This window comes from Salvelinus alpinus, chromosome 1, assembly GCF_045679555.1.
Source record: "Salvelinus alpinus chromosome 1, SLU_Salpinus.1, whole genome shotgun sequence".
NCBI lineage: Eukaryota > Metazoa > Chordata > Actinopteri > Salmoniformes > Salmonidae > Salvelinus > Salvelinus alpinus.
Window position 1 is genome coordinate 91837977 of NC_092086.1, and position 14388 is coordinate 91852364.

General features: G+C 44.2%; 2 protein-coding genes and 1 pseudogene across 3 annotated transcripts; 1 reads left to right on the forward strand and 2 right to left on the reverse strand.

The window, feature by feature from the left end:
* Positions 1–894: 894 nt before the first annotated feature.
* Positions 895–3195, reverse strand: LOC139534335 (complement C1q-like protein 4; annotated as a pseudogene).
* A 104-nt stretch (positions 3196–3299) lies between these two features.
* LOC139534326 (tubulin polymerization-promoting protein family member 3-like) lies at positions 3300–9861 on the reverse strand. Its single transcript, XM_071333389.1, has 4 exons — positions 9683–9861; positions 6628–6824; positions 6331–6484; positions 3300–6108 (listed from the first exon to the last, which is right to left on the reverse strand). The coding sequence occupies exons 2-4, from the start codon at positions 6816–6818 to the stop codon at positions 5917–5919; spliced, it is 537 nt and encodes a 178-aa protein (XP_071189490.1). The 5' UTR covers positions 6819–6824; positions 9683–9861; the 3' UTR covers positions 3300–5916.
* Positions 9862–11415: 1554 nt separating this feature from the next.
* On the forward strand, positions 11416–14153 carry LOC139534276 (tripartite motif-containing protein 16-like). 2 transcript variants are annotated; one of them, XM_071333317.1, is made up of 7 exons: positions 11416–12085; positions 12246–12341; positions 12566–12799; positions 12927–13083; positions 13173–13229; positions 13333–13386; positions 13479–14153. In XM_071333317.1, the coding sequence occupies exons 1-7, from the start codon at positions 11513–11515 to the stop codon at positions 14018–14020; spliced, it is 1713 nt and encodes a 570-aa protein (XP_071189418.1). In that variant the 5' UTR covers positions 11416–11512; the 3' UTR covers positions 14021–14153. The 2 variants fall into 2 exon arrangements, with proteins under 2 accessions (XP_071189418.1, XP_071189409.1); XM_071333308.1 differs by having other exon boundaries at positions 11419–12085; positions 13309–13386.
* Positions 14154–14388: the final 235 nt, after the last annotated feature.

Below are 14388 nucleotides of genomic sequence, written 5' to 3' on the forward strand. Positions count from 1 at the left end.
CTTACCATTAACTGAGAACACAGGACAGACAGAAGAGTTGAGTCACAGGAGGTTGGTTGGTGATGTCTTCTATAACCACCAGACCAAAAGCTCCAACACAGCTTTGATATCAGCTTCATCTAAATATTGTTAATATTCCTCTATCACATGGTTTAGTCTGTGGTTTTCCAATCACTTATCTGTATATCTGATCTTTCTTGCTGGCACTGACCACAGGTCAAATAGTTCAATGTGAAGTTGTGACACACTGTATAGGTCATCAAGGTGTAACAACAATGTGAAGTTGTGACACTGTATAGGTCATCAAGGTGTAACAACAATGTGAAGTTGTGACACACTGTATAGGTCATCAAGGTGTAACAACAATGTGAAGTTGTGACACACTGTATAGGTCATCAAGGTGTAACAACAATGTGAAGTTGTGACACACTGTATAGGTCATCAAGGTGTAACAACAATGTGAAGTTGTGACACACTGTATAGGTCATCAAGGTGTAACAACAATGTGAAGTTGTGACACACTGTATAGGCCTGGTGCCTGGCCGGCTGCTGTTGTTATGGAGGACACAAGGCTGCAGTGAAAGTGTTTTTGAGTCTGTAAGTAGGCTTGTTCTGGTTCATACTCAGGGTTAAATTTCAGGATATTGTGCCTAGTTTTGAGTATCTTAGGTATACTTATGTAACACCTGCCCCTTAAATAATTTAATGATATTGCCAGAACAATATAAAAGTCCCATCATTGACATCTATCTGAAATAAACAAAAACAATTAACGCTTAAAGATTTTGTGAATAATAATCAATCACTCTGGTCATGGTTGTGTCATTATGAGTGTTTGTAACTGAAACAGAGACAATAATGGAGCAATCAGTCTGATATTTCTCATCACTGCAATGTATTGTTGGAAAGTTGAAACCATTGCCACACATTATACTTACATGACAGTAGGTCTACAGTTCCACTGTGGGTGGGTGGGTATGCAGCCACCCTGAGATGGTTACATCTACTTTTCTCTTCAGTCAGCCAGCAACCTGTATGTGCTTCTACACTGTGGGTCTATAAGGGAAGGGCTGTGTTCATACATGTTTTAATTCAAAACCATTTCCATTCAACATACACTGAGTAAGTATACCACACATTAGGAACACCTTTCTAATATTGAGTTGCACCCCACCCTTTTGTCCTCAGAACAGCCTCAATTCGACAGGGCATGGACTCTACAAGGTGTCGAAAGCATTCCACAGGGATGCTGGCCCATGTTGACTCCAATGCTTCCCACAGTTGTGTAAAGTTGGCTGGATGTCCTTTGGGTGGTAGACCATTTTTGACACACACTAAAAACTGTTGAGCATGAAAAACCCAGCAGCATTGCAGTTCTTGACACAAACCGGTGCACCTGGAACCTACTACAATACCCTGTTTTTGTCTTGCCCATTCACCCTCTGAATGGCACACAATTCGTCTCAATTATCTCAAGGCTAAAAAAGTATTATTTAACCGGTCTTCTCCCCATCATTGAAATGGATTTAACAAATGGCATCAATAAGTGATCGTAGCTTTCACCTGGATTCACCTGGTCAGTCTATGTCATAGAAAGAGCAGGTGTTTTGTATACTCAGTGTATTTTACCAATGATTAGTTGAAACCCCAAGTCTGGTGAACATTATTAGAGTAATATGCCGTTAACAATATTTTGAATCACACAGGCCTTGTTGAGCAGGTGATAGAGCTAATACAAGCAGAATCTGGGACAAGAACAAATTTAGAGAGGGAAAGACAGAGAGAGAGTGACTGTAGTCATGACGATGAGTGAGCTCCTAGCAGTCAGTCTGTGGTGTAGATCAGGAAGCTGCTGAAGTTGTTGTGGTGGCTCTGGTCATCACAGAGGAAGCAGCCAGGGGGCAGGCAGACGGACATGGTGTCCCCAGGCTGCAACTGCAGGGCCAGCACGGTGCTGGCTGTGTCCTCCCGGTCCTCGTGGTTCTTCTCCTGGAGTGTGGCCAGGCTCTGGCCATCGTGTTACAGGCTGCCAGCAGGGCCCCCGGGAAGCCTGCATCGCTCCACACCATCGGTGCCAGACTGTAGACCCCAGAGAGATGTGCGGTGAACACCCCTGAGGACACGTCGTAAGCCTGGCCCAGGTTGATGAACACATGCTCGTATGCTACTGTGATTTGCTTCCTCACTGGACCCACGCACCAACGCCAGCGTGTCAACGCCACTAAGAACACTGTACGGCTCTCTAGACAGGAGAGAGAGGGAGGGAGAGGAAGGAGGGTAGAAAAATGGTCAGAGATATACAGGGAAGAATGAGTTGTGTAGGACCTAGAGAAGCTATAAAGGGTCATATTTCAATAGTTAAGTTCCCACTGGGCACACAGTGGTTGAATCAACGTTGTTTCTATGTCATTTCAACTAAATTATGTTGAACCAACGTCGAATAGACATTGAATTGTGCCCAGTGGGTTGTTATTCTTTCTACTAGAGCAGTTACAATAGGGTCTAGACACATATATAGGGACTTGGATCGTCAATAATCTGATAGTAAAACACACAGATAGGTCATAGATAAGACTAACCTTTAATGTCAATCAGTGCAGTCTGGGCTGTATCCAGGTGTTTCTCTAGTTGGGTCAGAGTAGTGTCAAAATATTTATGCAGCTGCCCTACCGGTCTCTGCATCACACAGCAGCAACAGGGTGCTGGGTCTGTCATACACACACACACATCCTCATTGAGACTCAAACAGACTATTCCAAACACTGAGATATAGACCCTTCCTCTGTATTGTCTCTCTCTCACAGTGTTCTGGTGGTGCAGGGTTGTCCTGGGCCGTTCCAGAAGTAGGTTCCCTTCCCCGGTCCCACCTGTCCCAGGGCCGTCCTAAACACACAGCAGCACGATACCTGGGAGAGAGGACAAAGCAAAACACAGATACACCCTCACATACAAGGAAGGCACTGTCATGTGCTTTCAGAGCGTTACAGTGAATTGAACTGTTCTGAACTTCACCAAAGCACACTCCCACTTCCACTGAACATGGCTGAGAATGTCACATGCAACTTTATACTTCACTTTATAGCCTTACTGCACCCCACCTGCCATTGTATGGGACTTAGCAGAGGAGGCAGACTGGCTTTGTAAGGGTATTAGGGACAGATACTGTGTTTTGGGGTGTGCAGTACCCCATGGAATTTTACTAATCCCTGCTACGTTGATATCATTTGATAAAGTATGTGTGTGTGTATGTGTGTGTGTGCGCATGCATGCGTGTGGGAAAAATACTCTTTCACATGGTCTGAATTGCTGCTCAGTGATTTATTTGAACATATACATACTCTTATAGCTTTTCAGAATTGAGGGAGACACAGCTAAACTGTACAAAACACAACAGACAGTGATCAGTAGGGACAGAACAACAACCCAATAGGAGACAATGCAGTGCAGTCAGGAGGCTCCCAGTCCTCCAACAGAACAATTCATTTAGTCATTCCTCACTGGAGGAGTGGAGGAATGTCCTCATCGGTCTCTTATTCTCTCTTCATTTCTAAAGCACAGGCAAAGCGCTACACTGTACAGATACAGTGTAAATCTCTTCTCTTCTCATTCATTCACCATTCATTAATCTATTACATCATCTATCCATTTGTTTATTCATTCATTCATCCATGCAACTATCTATATTTACAATATACAGTTATTATAGCAGAGCAGATGAAAGCTAAGGACATCAGTAGAGAAGGCTGGGTGAAAGCAGTGCATAATACCAGGGTATTAGTGTTAGTAGCAACCTCAATGATAAGGCAAAATGTGTGGTAGTAGTAGTAGAGAAGTGAGTTCCTGCAGTAATAGGAGTGATGACTGAGGCTGTAGGAGGCGTTTTGGCCTGCCTATATACCATTTTGTGTGTTGTATATGTTCTGTCTAGAGATGTTTTAACTTGTTTTGTACACTAGAGGGCACTAAATGTTGGGTCATGGGTCACTGGTCACAAAAATATAAACACAACATGCAACAACTTCAAAGATTTTACTGAGTTACAATATAAGGAAATCAGTTCATTTAAATAAATTCATTAGGCCCTAATCTATGGATTTCACATGATTGGGAATACTTTACACCTACCTACATGTACATACCTCAATTACCTCGACTAACCTGTACCCCCACACATTGACTCGGTACCGGTACCCCCTGTATATATAGCCTCGTTATTTTATTGTGTAACTTTTTTTTAAACTTTAGTTTATTTAGTAAATATTTTCTTAACTCTTATTTTCTTAAAACTGCATTGTTGGTTAAGGGCTTGTAATTAATCATTTCACGGTAAGGTCTACACCTGTTGTATTTGACGCATGTGACAAATAACATTTGATTTGATAGATATGCATCTGTTGGTCACAGATAACTTTTTAAAAAGTAGGAGCGTGGATCAGAAATCCTGTCAGTATCTGGTATGACCACCATTTGCCTCATGCAGCGCGACACATCTCCTTCACATAGAGTTGATCAGGCTGTTGATTGCGGCCTGTGGAATGTTGTCCCACTCCTCTTCAATGGCTGTGCAAAGTTGCTGGATATTGGCAGGAACTGGAACACACTGTTGTACACGTCGATCCAGAGCATCTCAAACATGCTCAATGGGTGACATGTCTGGTGAGTATGCAGGCCATCGAAGAACTGGGACATTTTCAGCTTCCAAGAACTGTGTACCGATCCTTGCAACATGGGGCCGTGCATTATCATGCTGAAACATGAGGTGATGGCAGCGGATAAATGGCACGACAATGGGGCTCAGGATCTCATCACGGTATCTCTGTGCATTCAAATTGACATCGATAAAATGCAATTGTGTTTGTTGTCTGTAACTTATGCCTAACCATACTATAACCCCCCCGCCGCCATGGGGCACTCTGTTCACAAAGTTGACATCAGAAAATGGCTCGCCCACACGACACCATACACGTGGTATGCGGTTGTGAGGCCGGTTGGATGTACTGCCAACGTCTCTAAAACGACATTGGAGGTGGCTTATGGCAGAGAAATGAACATTAAATTCTCTGGCTACAGCTCTGGAGCATGTTCTTTCAAAACTTGAGACATCTGTGGCATTGTGTTGTGTGACAAAACTGCACATTTTAGAGTGGCCTTTTACTGTCCCCAGTACAAGGACCACGTTTGTAATGATCATGCTGTTTAATAAGCTTCTTGATATGCCACACCTGTCAGGTGTATGGATTATCTTGGCAAAGGAGAAATGCTGCATGGCTGCGCCCCTGCCTATAGATTAGGTCCTAATGAATTTATTTCAATTGACTGATGTCCTTATATGAACTGTAACTCAGTAAAATTGTTGACATTGTTGCATGACGCGTTTATATTTTTGTATGTATATATATATATATATATATATATATATATATATATATATATATATATATATATATTATACACAACACATAAACAAGGCAAAATGACTCATACGGAGGCATCTAGTGAAGCTGGGAGGGATAGGGTCAGGGGTTGGAGGGTCAGGGGTTGGAGGGTCAGGGGTTGGAGGGTCAGGGGTTGGAGGGTCAGGGGTTGGAGGGTCAGGGGTTGGAGCGCTTGGGAAGGTGAATATATCTAAATATTATTCACGTTTTTATTGGTCACTGTTTTGTTTTCTATTCAGGTTTACTCCTCACCCTTACACCTCCCCTCTCCATCATAACAACCACCACCCCAACATGCAACTTTAAAGGATATATAATACTATGACACCCAGTGACTGACCAGCCCATCCTACCTGCGCAGTATGTGCATTAATATACATTTACACAAGTTCTCACTTAAATTACACTATTTAGGGAGGGTCTTTGGGGTAAATAGTGGGGTCTGACTGAGCATATCTCTCTCTCGCTCCCTCTGTCCTGCTTATGCTTCCTTGACCTTATCCTCATAGGTGCCCTTGCCCTTGTAGGCCCCCACATAGCCACTGGCATCTGGAATGTCTACTCGCCCGGCCTTGCCCTTCCCCTTGCCCGACTCGTCAAACCGCTCCTTGTGTGCCCCTGTGAATTTGGTGGTGTCTGTGAGTCTGTCCACCGCCGCTGCCTTGGCCACTTTCTATGAGCAGGAAAAGAGCGAGGGAAAAGAGCGAGGGAAAGAGAAAGGGAAAGGGAGAATGAGAGATGAGGATACAAAGTAAGAGCTTACCCACCACACAGATATGCACACACACAGCGGACACACACACAGCGGGGACACACACAGCGGACACACACACACAAGCTCTCTTTGAGACTGTAATATTATCAGGCTGTGTGCTGCTGACAGGTAGACACTCACGGTGATGCCTGCGTTGGCAGGCTCCTTCCCTGCTATGAGGCCGTAGAGCTGCTGCAGCGCCTCCTCCTGGCCCTTCCCTTTAAAACGCTTCGGGGCCAACTCTGACAGGGCCTGGCTGAACTGCTCAAAGGCAATCACACGAGCTGTCTTCGCCCTAAAATACACAGAAAACATTTTGAGAGTTTTACCTTTACTCATGATATGGTATTCTGAGGGCCTCTGGCCGTATTCCCTCTTTCCTAGAAAGATGACTGTGTATCTGTCAGTGTGGAGGTTTGAAACTGGACCGAGTCTCACTTGACTTTAGTGAAGACAATGTCCACATCGGTGGCAGTGACGTTCTTGCCGTCGATGACCCGGCAGTCCTTGCAGAGTTTGGCAAAGTTCTTCCCGTTAATCTCCTTCCCAGTAGCCTTGGTGTCCCCATGAATGGCAAACTTCTTGAAGGCCGTCTCCACCTCTGCTACTGATACGGAGCCCTCTGCCATTCTGCCCTATAGATAGAGAGATGGAGATAGAGAGAGAGGTAAAACATTAAGGATGGGATGCAAGAGACTGCTGTAGTTTCTCACAGCAAGTGCAACAGCAAGTGCACTGCCATAATGTTGAAATAACATTGGGAGGACACCGAGTCCACGGAGACAGGAAATGAGGAGGTATTGGGAGAGATTTGGTCATTAAGCCGATACATTCAGCACACCACATCCTCTGGGCATTTTATATACACACATACACACACACACACACACACACACACGTTCGAAAAGACTCCATTAGCTGGAATGATTCCCTGCCCAAACAAGAAATGGCTGCTGTGGCCGCTGATTTATGATGGACACACACACACCCATACCCACACACATATATTCATCCATCTCAAACTGTTACAGTTAGTTCAGCTCCTCTCCGAGAGCTACTTAATTAAATAACGTTCCATTATGTATCATTACTGGAGAGAAGCCTGTTGTTGGGTAAAAATATCACAATTAAGTAAATGAGACCATGGTAGGAATATCTCACTTTCTTTTATAGTGGGTTGTTTTCAATATATATATATTTTTAAAATTTAATTAATTTAATTAATGCTCTTATCCAGATCGACTCTTATCCATTCATTTTAAGATTATCCATTCATCTTAAGATACACTACATGACCAAAAGTATGTGGACACCTGCTCGTCGAACATCTCATTCCAAAATCATGGGCATTCATATGGAGTTTGTCTCCCCTTTGCTGCTATAACAGCCTTCCCTCTCCTGGGAAGGCTTTCTACTAGATGTTGGACCAATGCTGCAGGGACTTGCTTCCATTCAGCCACAAGAGCATTAGTGAGGTCGGGCAATGATGTTGGGCAATTAGGCCTGGCTTGCAGTCGGCGTTCCAATTAATCCCAAAGATTTTCGATGGGGTTAAGGTCAGGGCTATGTGCAGGCCAATCAAGTTCTTCCACACCGATCTTGACAAACCATATCTGTATGGACCTTGCTTTGTGGCCGGGTCCATTGTCATGCTGAAAAAGGAAAGGCCCTTCTCCAAACTGTTGTCACAAAGTTGGAGGCACAGAATCAGGTCTCTCCAGAGATGTTCGATCGGGTTCAAATCTGGGCTCTGGCTGGGCCACTCAAGGACATTCAGAGACTTGTCCCAAAGCCACTCGTGCGTCGTCTTTGCTGTGTGCTTAGGGTCGTTGTCCTGTTGGAAGGTGAACCTTCGGCCCAGTCTGAGGTGCAGGTTTTCATCAAGGATCTCTCTGTACTTTGCTCGGTTCATCTTTCCCTCGATCCTGACTAGTCTCCCAGTCCCTGCCGCTGAAAAACTTCCCCATCATGCTTCACCGTAGGGATGGTGCCAGGTTTTCCCCAGACGTTACGTTTGGCATTCAGGCCAAAGAGTTCAATCTTGGTTTTATCAGACCACAGAATCTTGTTTCTCATGGTCTGAGAGTTCTTTAGGTGGCTTTTGGCAACCTCCATGCTGGATGCCATGTGCCTTACTGAGGAGTGGCTTCCGTCTGGCCACTCTACCATAAAGACCTGATTGGTGGAGTGCTGCAGAGCTGGTTGCCCTTCTGGAAGGTTCTCCCATGTCCACAGAGGAACTCTGGAGCTCTGTCAGAGTGACCATCGGGTTCTTGGTCATTTCCCTGACCAAGGCCCTTCTCCCCTGATTGTTCAGTTTGGCTGGGCCGCCAGCTCTAGGAAGGGTCTTGGTGGTTCCAAACTTCTTCCATTTAAGAATGATGGAGGCCACTGTGTTCTTGGGGACCTTCAATGCTGCAGAAATATTTTGGTACCCTACCCCAGATCTGTGCCTCAACACAATCCTGTCTCGGAGCTCTACGGACAATTCCTTCGACCTCATGGCTTGGGTTTTGCTCTGACATGCACTGTCAACTGTAGGACCGTATATAGACAGGTGTGTGCCTTCCCAAATCATGTCCAATCAATTGAATTTACCACAGGTGGACTTCAAGTTGTAGAAACATCTCAAGAATGATCAATGGAAACAGGATGTACCTGAGCTCAATTTCGAGTGTCATAGCAAAGGGTCTGAATACCTATGTAAATAAGGTATTCCTGTTTTTAATTTTAAATACATTTGTAAATAACTTTCTAAAAACATGTTTCTGCTTTGGCTTTATGGGGTACTGTGTGTAGATTGATGTGTAAATTGTTTTATTTAATACATTTTTAGAATAAGGCTGGAAAAAGTCAAGGGGTCTGAATACTTTTTGAATGCACTGTATAATGTAGCTAGGTGAGACAACCATATATATCAGTCATAGTCAGTACATTTTTCCTCAAAAAGTAGCTATCAGCAAAGTCAGTGCTAGTACGAAAAGTTCAAGAAAGGCAAGGGTGTTAGTTGTTATTGCTTTTTAAGAGGGGGGTGGGGGGAGGGGGGTGGGGGGAGGGGGGTGCTGTGAGATTAATCAAGTAAAGTAATCGATCAATAAAGTAATGAAGGCTTGGATCAAATAGATTAATTCAGCACACTTGCATTAATTATTAACAGACCAGAGAAAGACACTGGGCCATGCAGCATATGATACTCAAAATGTAAAGAAACATTAACATATGTAAATTCATATTTAACATACATTCCACAAGTTAAACACAAACATCATGCAATATTGCCCCATGATATATGTACAGTACATTTCAAATATAGTATGATGCAGCACAAAATAAAAGTACACCAAAAAGAGGACAGTGAGCGTAATAAATTATGTCAAATAGATGGCTTAGCTCATTTCTATGATTTGGTGTCATGTATTGTGGTTTGACCTCTTTCTTACTGGTCCATACATAGACTAAAGTACAGGATAACTTTAAGTGTAAACATGTTTACCTGTTAGGTGAAGGAATTCTTAGTGACGATGATGTTGGGGATGTCTGTGCTGATGCTGCGTGTCTTCCTCCTAGCCCTGCCACTCACACCACCTTCACAATGATGATAGCGATGTACAGAGAAGAGAGGGAGATGGAGAGCAGAAGGTGGGGAGGAAAAGAGCGAGCACAGACCAGCACAAGCCATGACATCATTTGCTGCCTCTCTCGTGAGCATGCGTTCTTGTTTACTCCCCCCTTTCTCTCAACCCTACCCCCTTCCTTTCTCCTCCTTCTTGGCTCCTTCCCCCTCCATCCTTTATGATTGGCTCACAGCTGGTGCTGCAACGCCCTATCCTCTGTCTGTCCAGAGACTAAAGGCTTTTTGTATTAACGAACACGAAGAAAAGCCTATAAATGAGGACAGCATTATACATGAACAGTTAACATCTGAAAGACTTCCATGATATGGATTTCATGTTTATATCTATTTGCGACCACAGTATTTTTTGTCTAATATTCTGTGCATGTCTTTGATATGAAGCATATTACCTTTTTTTTTTACTCACTCATTCATAACCCTTACCTCATGTTTGACACATCTTAGAAACAAATTGACATTATCATTGAAGAAATGAAACCCATCAGTTCTATAAGAAAGGATGTTGATGGAAACACAGTAGTGGCTAATCTGGTACTAGCACCACTAATATTGTGTCAATAATGTTCTATTCTAGAGAATTTACAGCATAACCACACACGGAGTGTTTAACTGATATTGTGACACAGAGGGCATGTTTTCCCACCAGATGAACTTGCAGGGATTTGACTTTGTCCTTTAGGATATGTTTACTGTAAGGCCCTGTCCCCATGTTGTGTGGGTATACACCAATGACTGTATATGGTGTACACATGGTGGTGTAGTGTCCTATCTCTTATACGGAAAAGAAGCAGGGCAGGCTGTTTCGACATCATCAGCCATCATGAGACCTACTACTGCTGTGTCAACAAAAATGCTGTTCCAACTTGCCTTTTGAATATACTGCAATATTAAGTTGTAACCCTGTTTACAATCACTGTTCCATTACATGCTTTCAATGAATGGCAAGTTCATCATGATGATCAACTCAAAATTAAATCATATTTGTCACATGCGCCGAATACAACTGGTGTAGACCTTACAGTGAAATGCTTACTTACAAGCCCCTAACCAACAATGCAGTTAAGAAAATTCCTAAAAAAGTTTAAAAAAAATAATAATTAGAGAACAGCAGTAAAATAACAATAGCAAAGCTGTATACAGGGGGCACTGGTTAGTCAAGATAACTGAGGTAACATGTACATGTAGGTAGTCTTATTAAAGTGACTATGCATAGATAATAACAGAGAGTAGCAGCAGCGTGGGGGAGGGGGGGGGGGGGGGGGGGGGGGGCAATGCAAACAGTCCAGGTAGGCATTTGATTAGATGTTCAGGAGTCTTATGGCTTGAGGTTAGAAGCTGTTAAGAAGCCTCTTGTACATAGACTTGGAGCTCCAGTACCGCTTGCCGTGCGGTAGCAGAGAGAACAGTCTAGGACTATGATGATCACACATTTCGCCAAAAGAACCAACCAAGAGTGTCTGTTGCTGGGTGGTATGTGGGTTCATTCCTCTATGGTCACATTCACTTCCCAGTTTCATGCAGGTTGTCTTTTCTGTTTACACTAAAACACAGCCTCACCTTTAAATACCAGTGGAAGGGGACTGCACTCTTGCTTTAGTCTCACTCCCGTTTAATACAGTGGAGTGAGTGTCATTCTATACTTCTACTGACTGGTTATCTCCTTGTGTCTCAGTCTGACCCAGCAGGACCATGGCTGAGCCGAACTTTCCCCTGCCTCCAGATGGCTACACCTGTCTTCTGTGTGCCGATGTGCTGCGAGACCCTGTTACCATCTCCTGTGGAGACACCTACTGCCTGGAGTGCATCAAGGTCTACTGGGACCAGTATGACCACCTGGGGGTGTACAACTGCCCCCAATGCAGGGCCACCTTCACCCCTCGCCCCGTCCTTAGGCGCAACGTGCCCAACGTGACCCAGGTGCGCCGGCAGCTGCCCGAGCTACAGCCCTTCCCCTACCTCCAGAGGGATTCGCTGTGTGACTTCTGTGTGGGCCGCCGCAGTAAGGCTGTCAAGTCCTGCCTGATGTGCCTGGCCTACTACTGCGAGACACACATCAAGCCCCACTACGAGTCTGCCACCTTCAAGAGGCACAAGCTGGTGGATGAGACGGGTCACCTGGACAGGAAGATCTGTCCGCAGCACGAGAAGGGCCTGGAGCTGTTCTGTCGCTCTGACCAGATGTGTATCTGTGTGCTGTGTACCGTCAGGGAACACCGCAGCCACAACATCATCTCTGCTGAGGAGGAGCGCGCTGAGAAACAGGCAAGACTGCTCTTACACACTGGAACAACCTACCCTCACTAATCGCTCTAACAGTACATGTCAACTGCAATGATACAGCTTAACTCATTTGAAACTTCTAAAGACAATGGGGTATTATGGCCCCTCAGTTTACTAACCATATCTTCCTTTCCTTTAACAGAAAAACCTGTTGGTGACCCAGTCTGAGGTCCAGCACATCATTCAGGAGCGGATGAAGGAACTGCAGGAGTTGAGACACAATGTTGACGTTCTCAAGGTTAGGTCCATTTCCATTTCCTAGGTCAATTTCTGGTACTTTTTATGAGACTACATCCCTTTAATTTAGCACCATAGTATCATTCATTATACATGTTGGACCATATATTGCCATAGAGACACTAAATCAATCATTACAATTGTGTTTGCAATGTTTTGTTTTTAATTATATAATAACACAATAATAATTGCGTAATTTGCAGTATCTCCCTCCCCTAACCTCAGAGCAATGCCCAGCGGGCGATGTCAGACAGTGATAAGATCTTCAGTGAGATGCTACAGGCGGTGGAGCGCTGGCATGTTGAGGTGAGCCAGCTGATAAAGGCCAACATGCAGGCAGCCATGGCACAGGCCGAGGGATACGTGGAGCGGCTGGAGCAGGAGATTCTGGAGCTGCAGCGCAGAGACGTCGAGCTGCGCCAGATCCTCGACACAGAGGACAACATCCACTTCCTACAGGTACTGGACTGGAGGGAGGAGAGACATTGAGCTGTAGGAACCAGGATCAGTACTGATAATAGACTGGTAGAAATATGAATCTAGCATTGGCATTACGATACTGATACATTTATTTTGTGCTGTGTAGAACTTCCCCACACTGTGTGTTCCTCCTGAGCCCATGGTGCCCAAAGTCCTAATCAACCCTCAGTTCTCCTTCGGAGAGGTCACCAAGACTGTCACCGGCATGAAGGAGCATCTAGATGACATCTGTAAGAAGGAGCTGAGCAAAATCTCCAAGTTAGGTTAGTCTATTAATGTGACTAAAATGCCTACAACAAAGCTTGTGTACAGCAAGATTTTGCGATAACCAACTGTAATTTTACATTTACAGTAAGTGATATCCCTGTATACATACTTTCACCAAGAGGTGGCGACAAACGATTCAAAGGTACATATTTATGAAGTTTACATTGGTTTATTATCTGTGAAAAAATATCAGTTTTTAATCTGAATATCTCTGGTGATAGAATCCATATTTTGTTCTAATACAGCTCCCACCAGGGCAGATTTTCAGGAACCCAAAACTAGAGCAGACTTCTTGAGATGTGAGTGCTCTGTTCTTGTCTGTTCTTGTCTGTTATACCAACTCAAATCATATAATTTTCTGATAATGCCAATAAATATGTATTTTTTTCAGATTCTTGTCCGCTCACCTTTGACCCCAACACAGCCTACAAAGAGCTGGTTCTGTCTGAGGGGAACCACAAAGTGATGCGGAAGAAGACAGTCAAGTTTTACCCGGATCACCCCGAACGCTTCGATGGCTTCTCCCAGGTTCTATGCAAGGAGTGCCTGGGTGGGTTCAGGTACTACTGGGAAGCAGAGTGGAGCGGGGAGTTCTCCATCGGAGTGGCCTACAAGAGCATCAGCCGCAAGGGTAAGAACTCTTACAGTCTGCTGGGCTACAACGACAAGTCCTGGAGCCTGCTCTGCTCTGACTCGGGCTACTCCGCATGGCACAACAAGATGGACAAAGACCTGCCAGAGGCCCCACGGGCCACACGGATTGGAGTGTACCTGGACTACGCTGCCAACACGGTGGCCTTCTACTCTGTGTCAGAGGCCATGGAGCTGATCCACAAATTCAAGGCCCAGTTCTCTGAGCCTCTGTATGCAGGCTTTGGAGTGGGTTCTTCCGTGTCCCTCTGCCAACTAAAGGAGAACCTCCAACCTTACTGAGCACAGTGATAACAGGCTGAGGGGAATCTACTCAATGTAAATAGGACTCTGTAAACTACACAATGCTAATGTTTCACATAATCATTATGAATCATTTAAATTCAATAGATTTCAATAAAAATATAAAACTGCATGAGTGAAATTAGTAATGATTCATAATGAGAATATGCCTATGACTTCAATACTGTGACGTGATTTTTGTAAAAATGTTTACCTATGTTGGAAATGTGTCAAAGATATGATCTTGACCAATCTGAGAAAAAATAAGTATTTGTGATGAATTTTCCATCTATCCAGACAATTTTATAACATGACATGTTCATTGCAAGACAATATCTGTCAAAGGTTCTCTTTCAAAACTGTGCAAG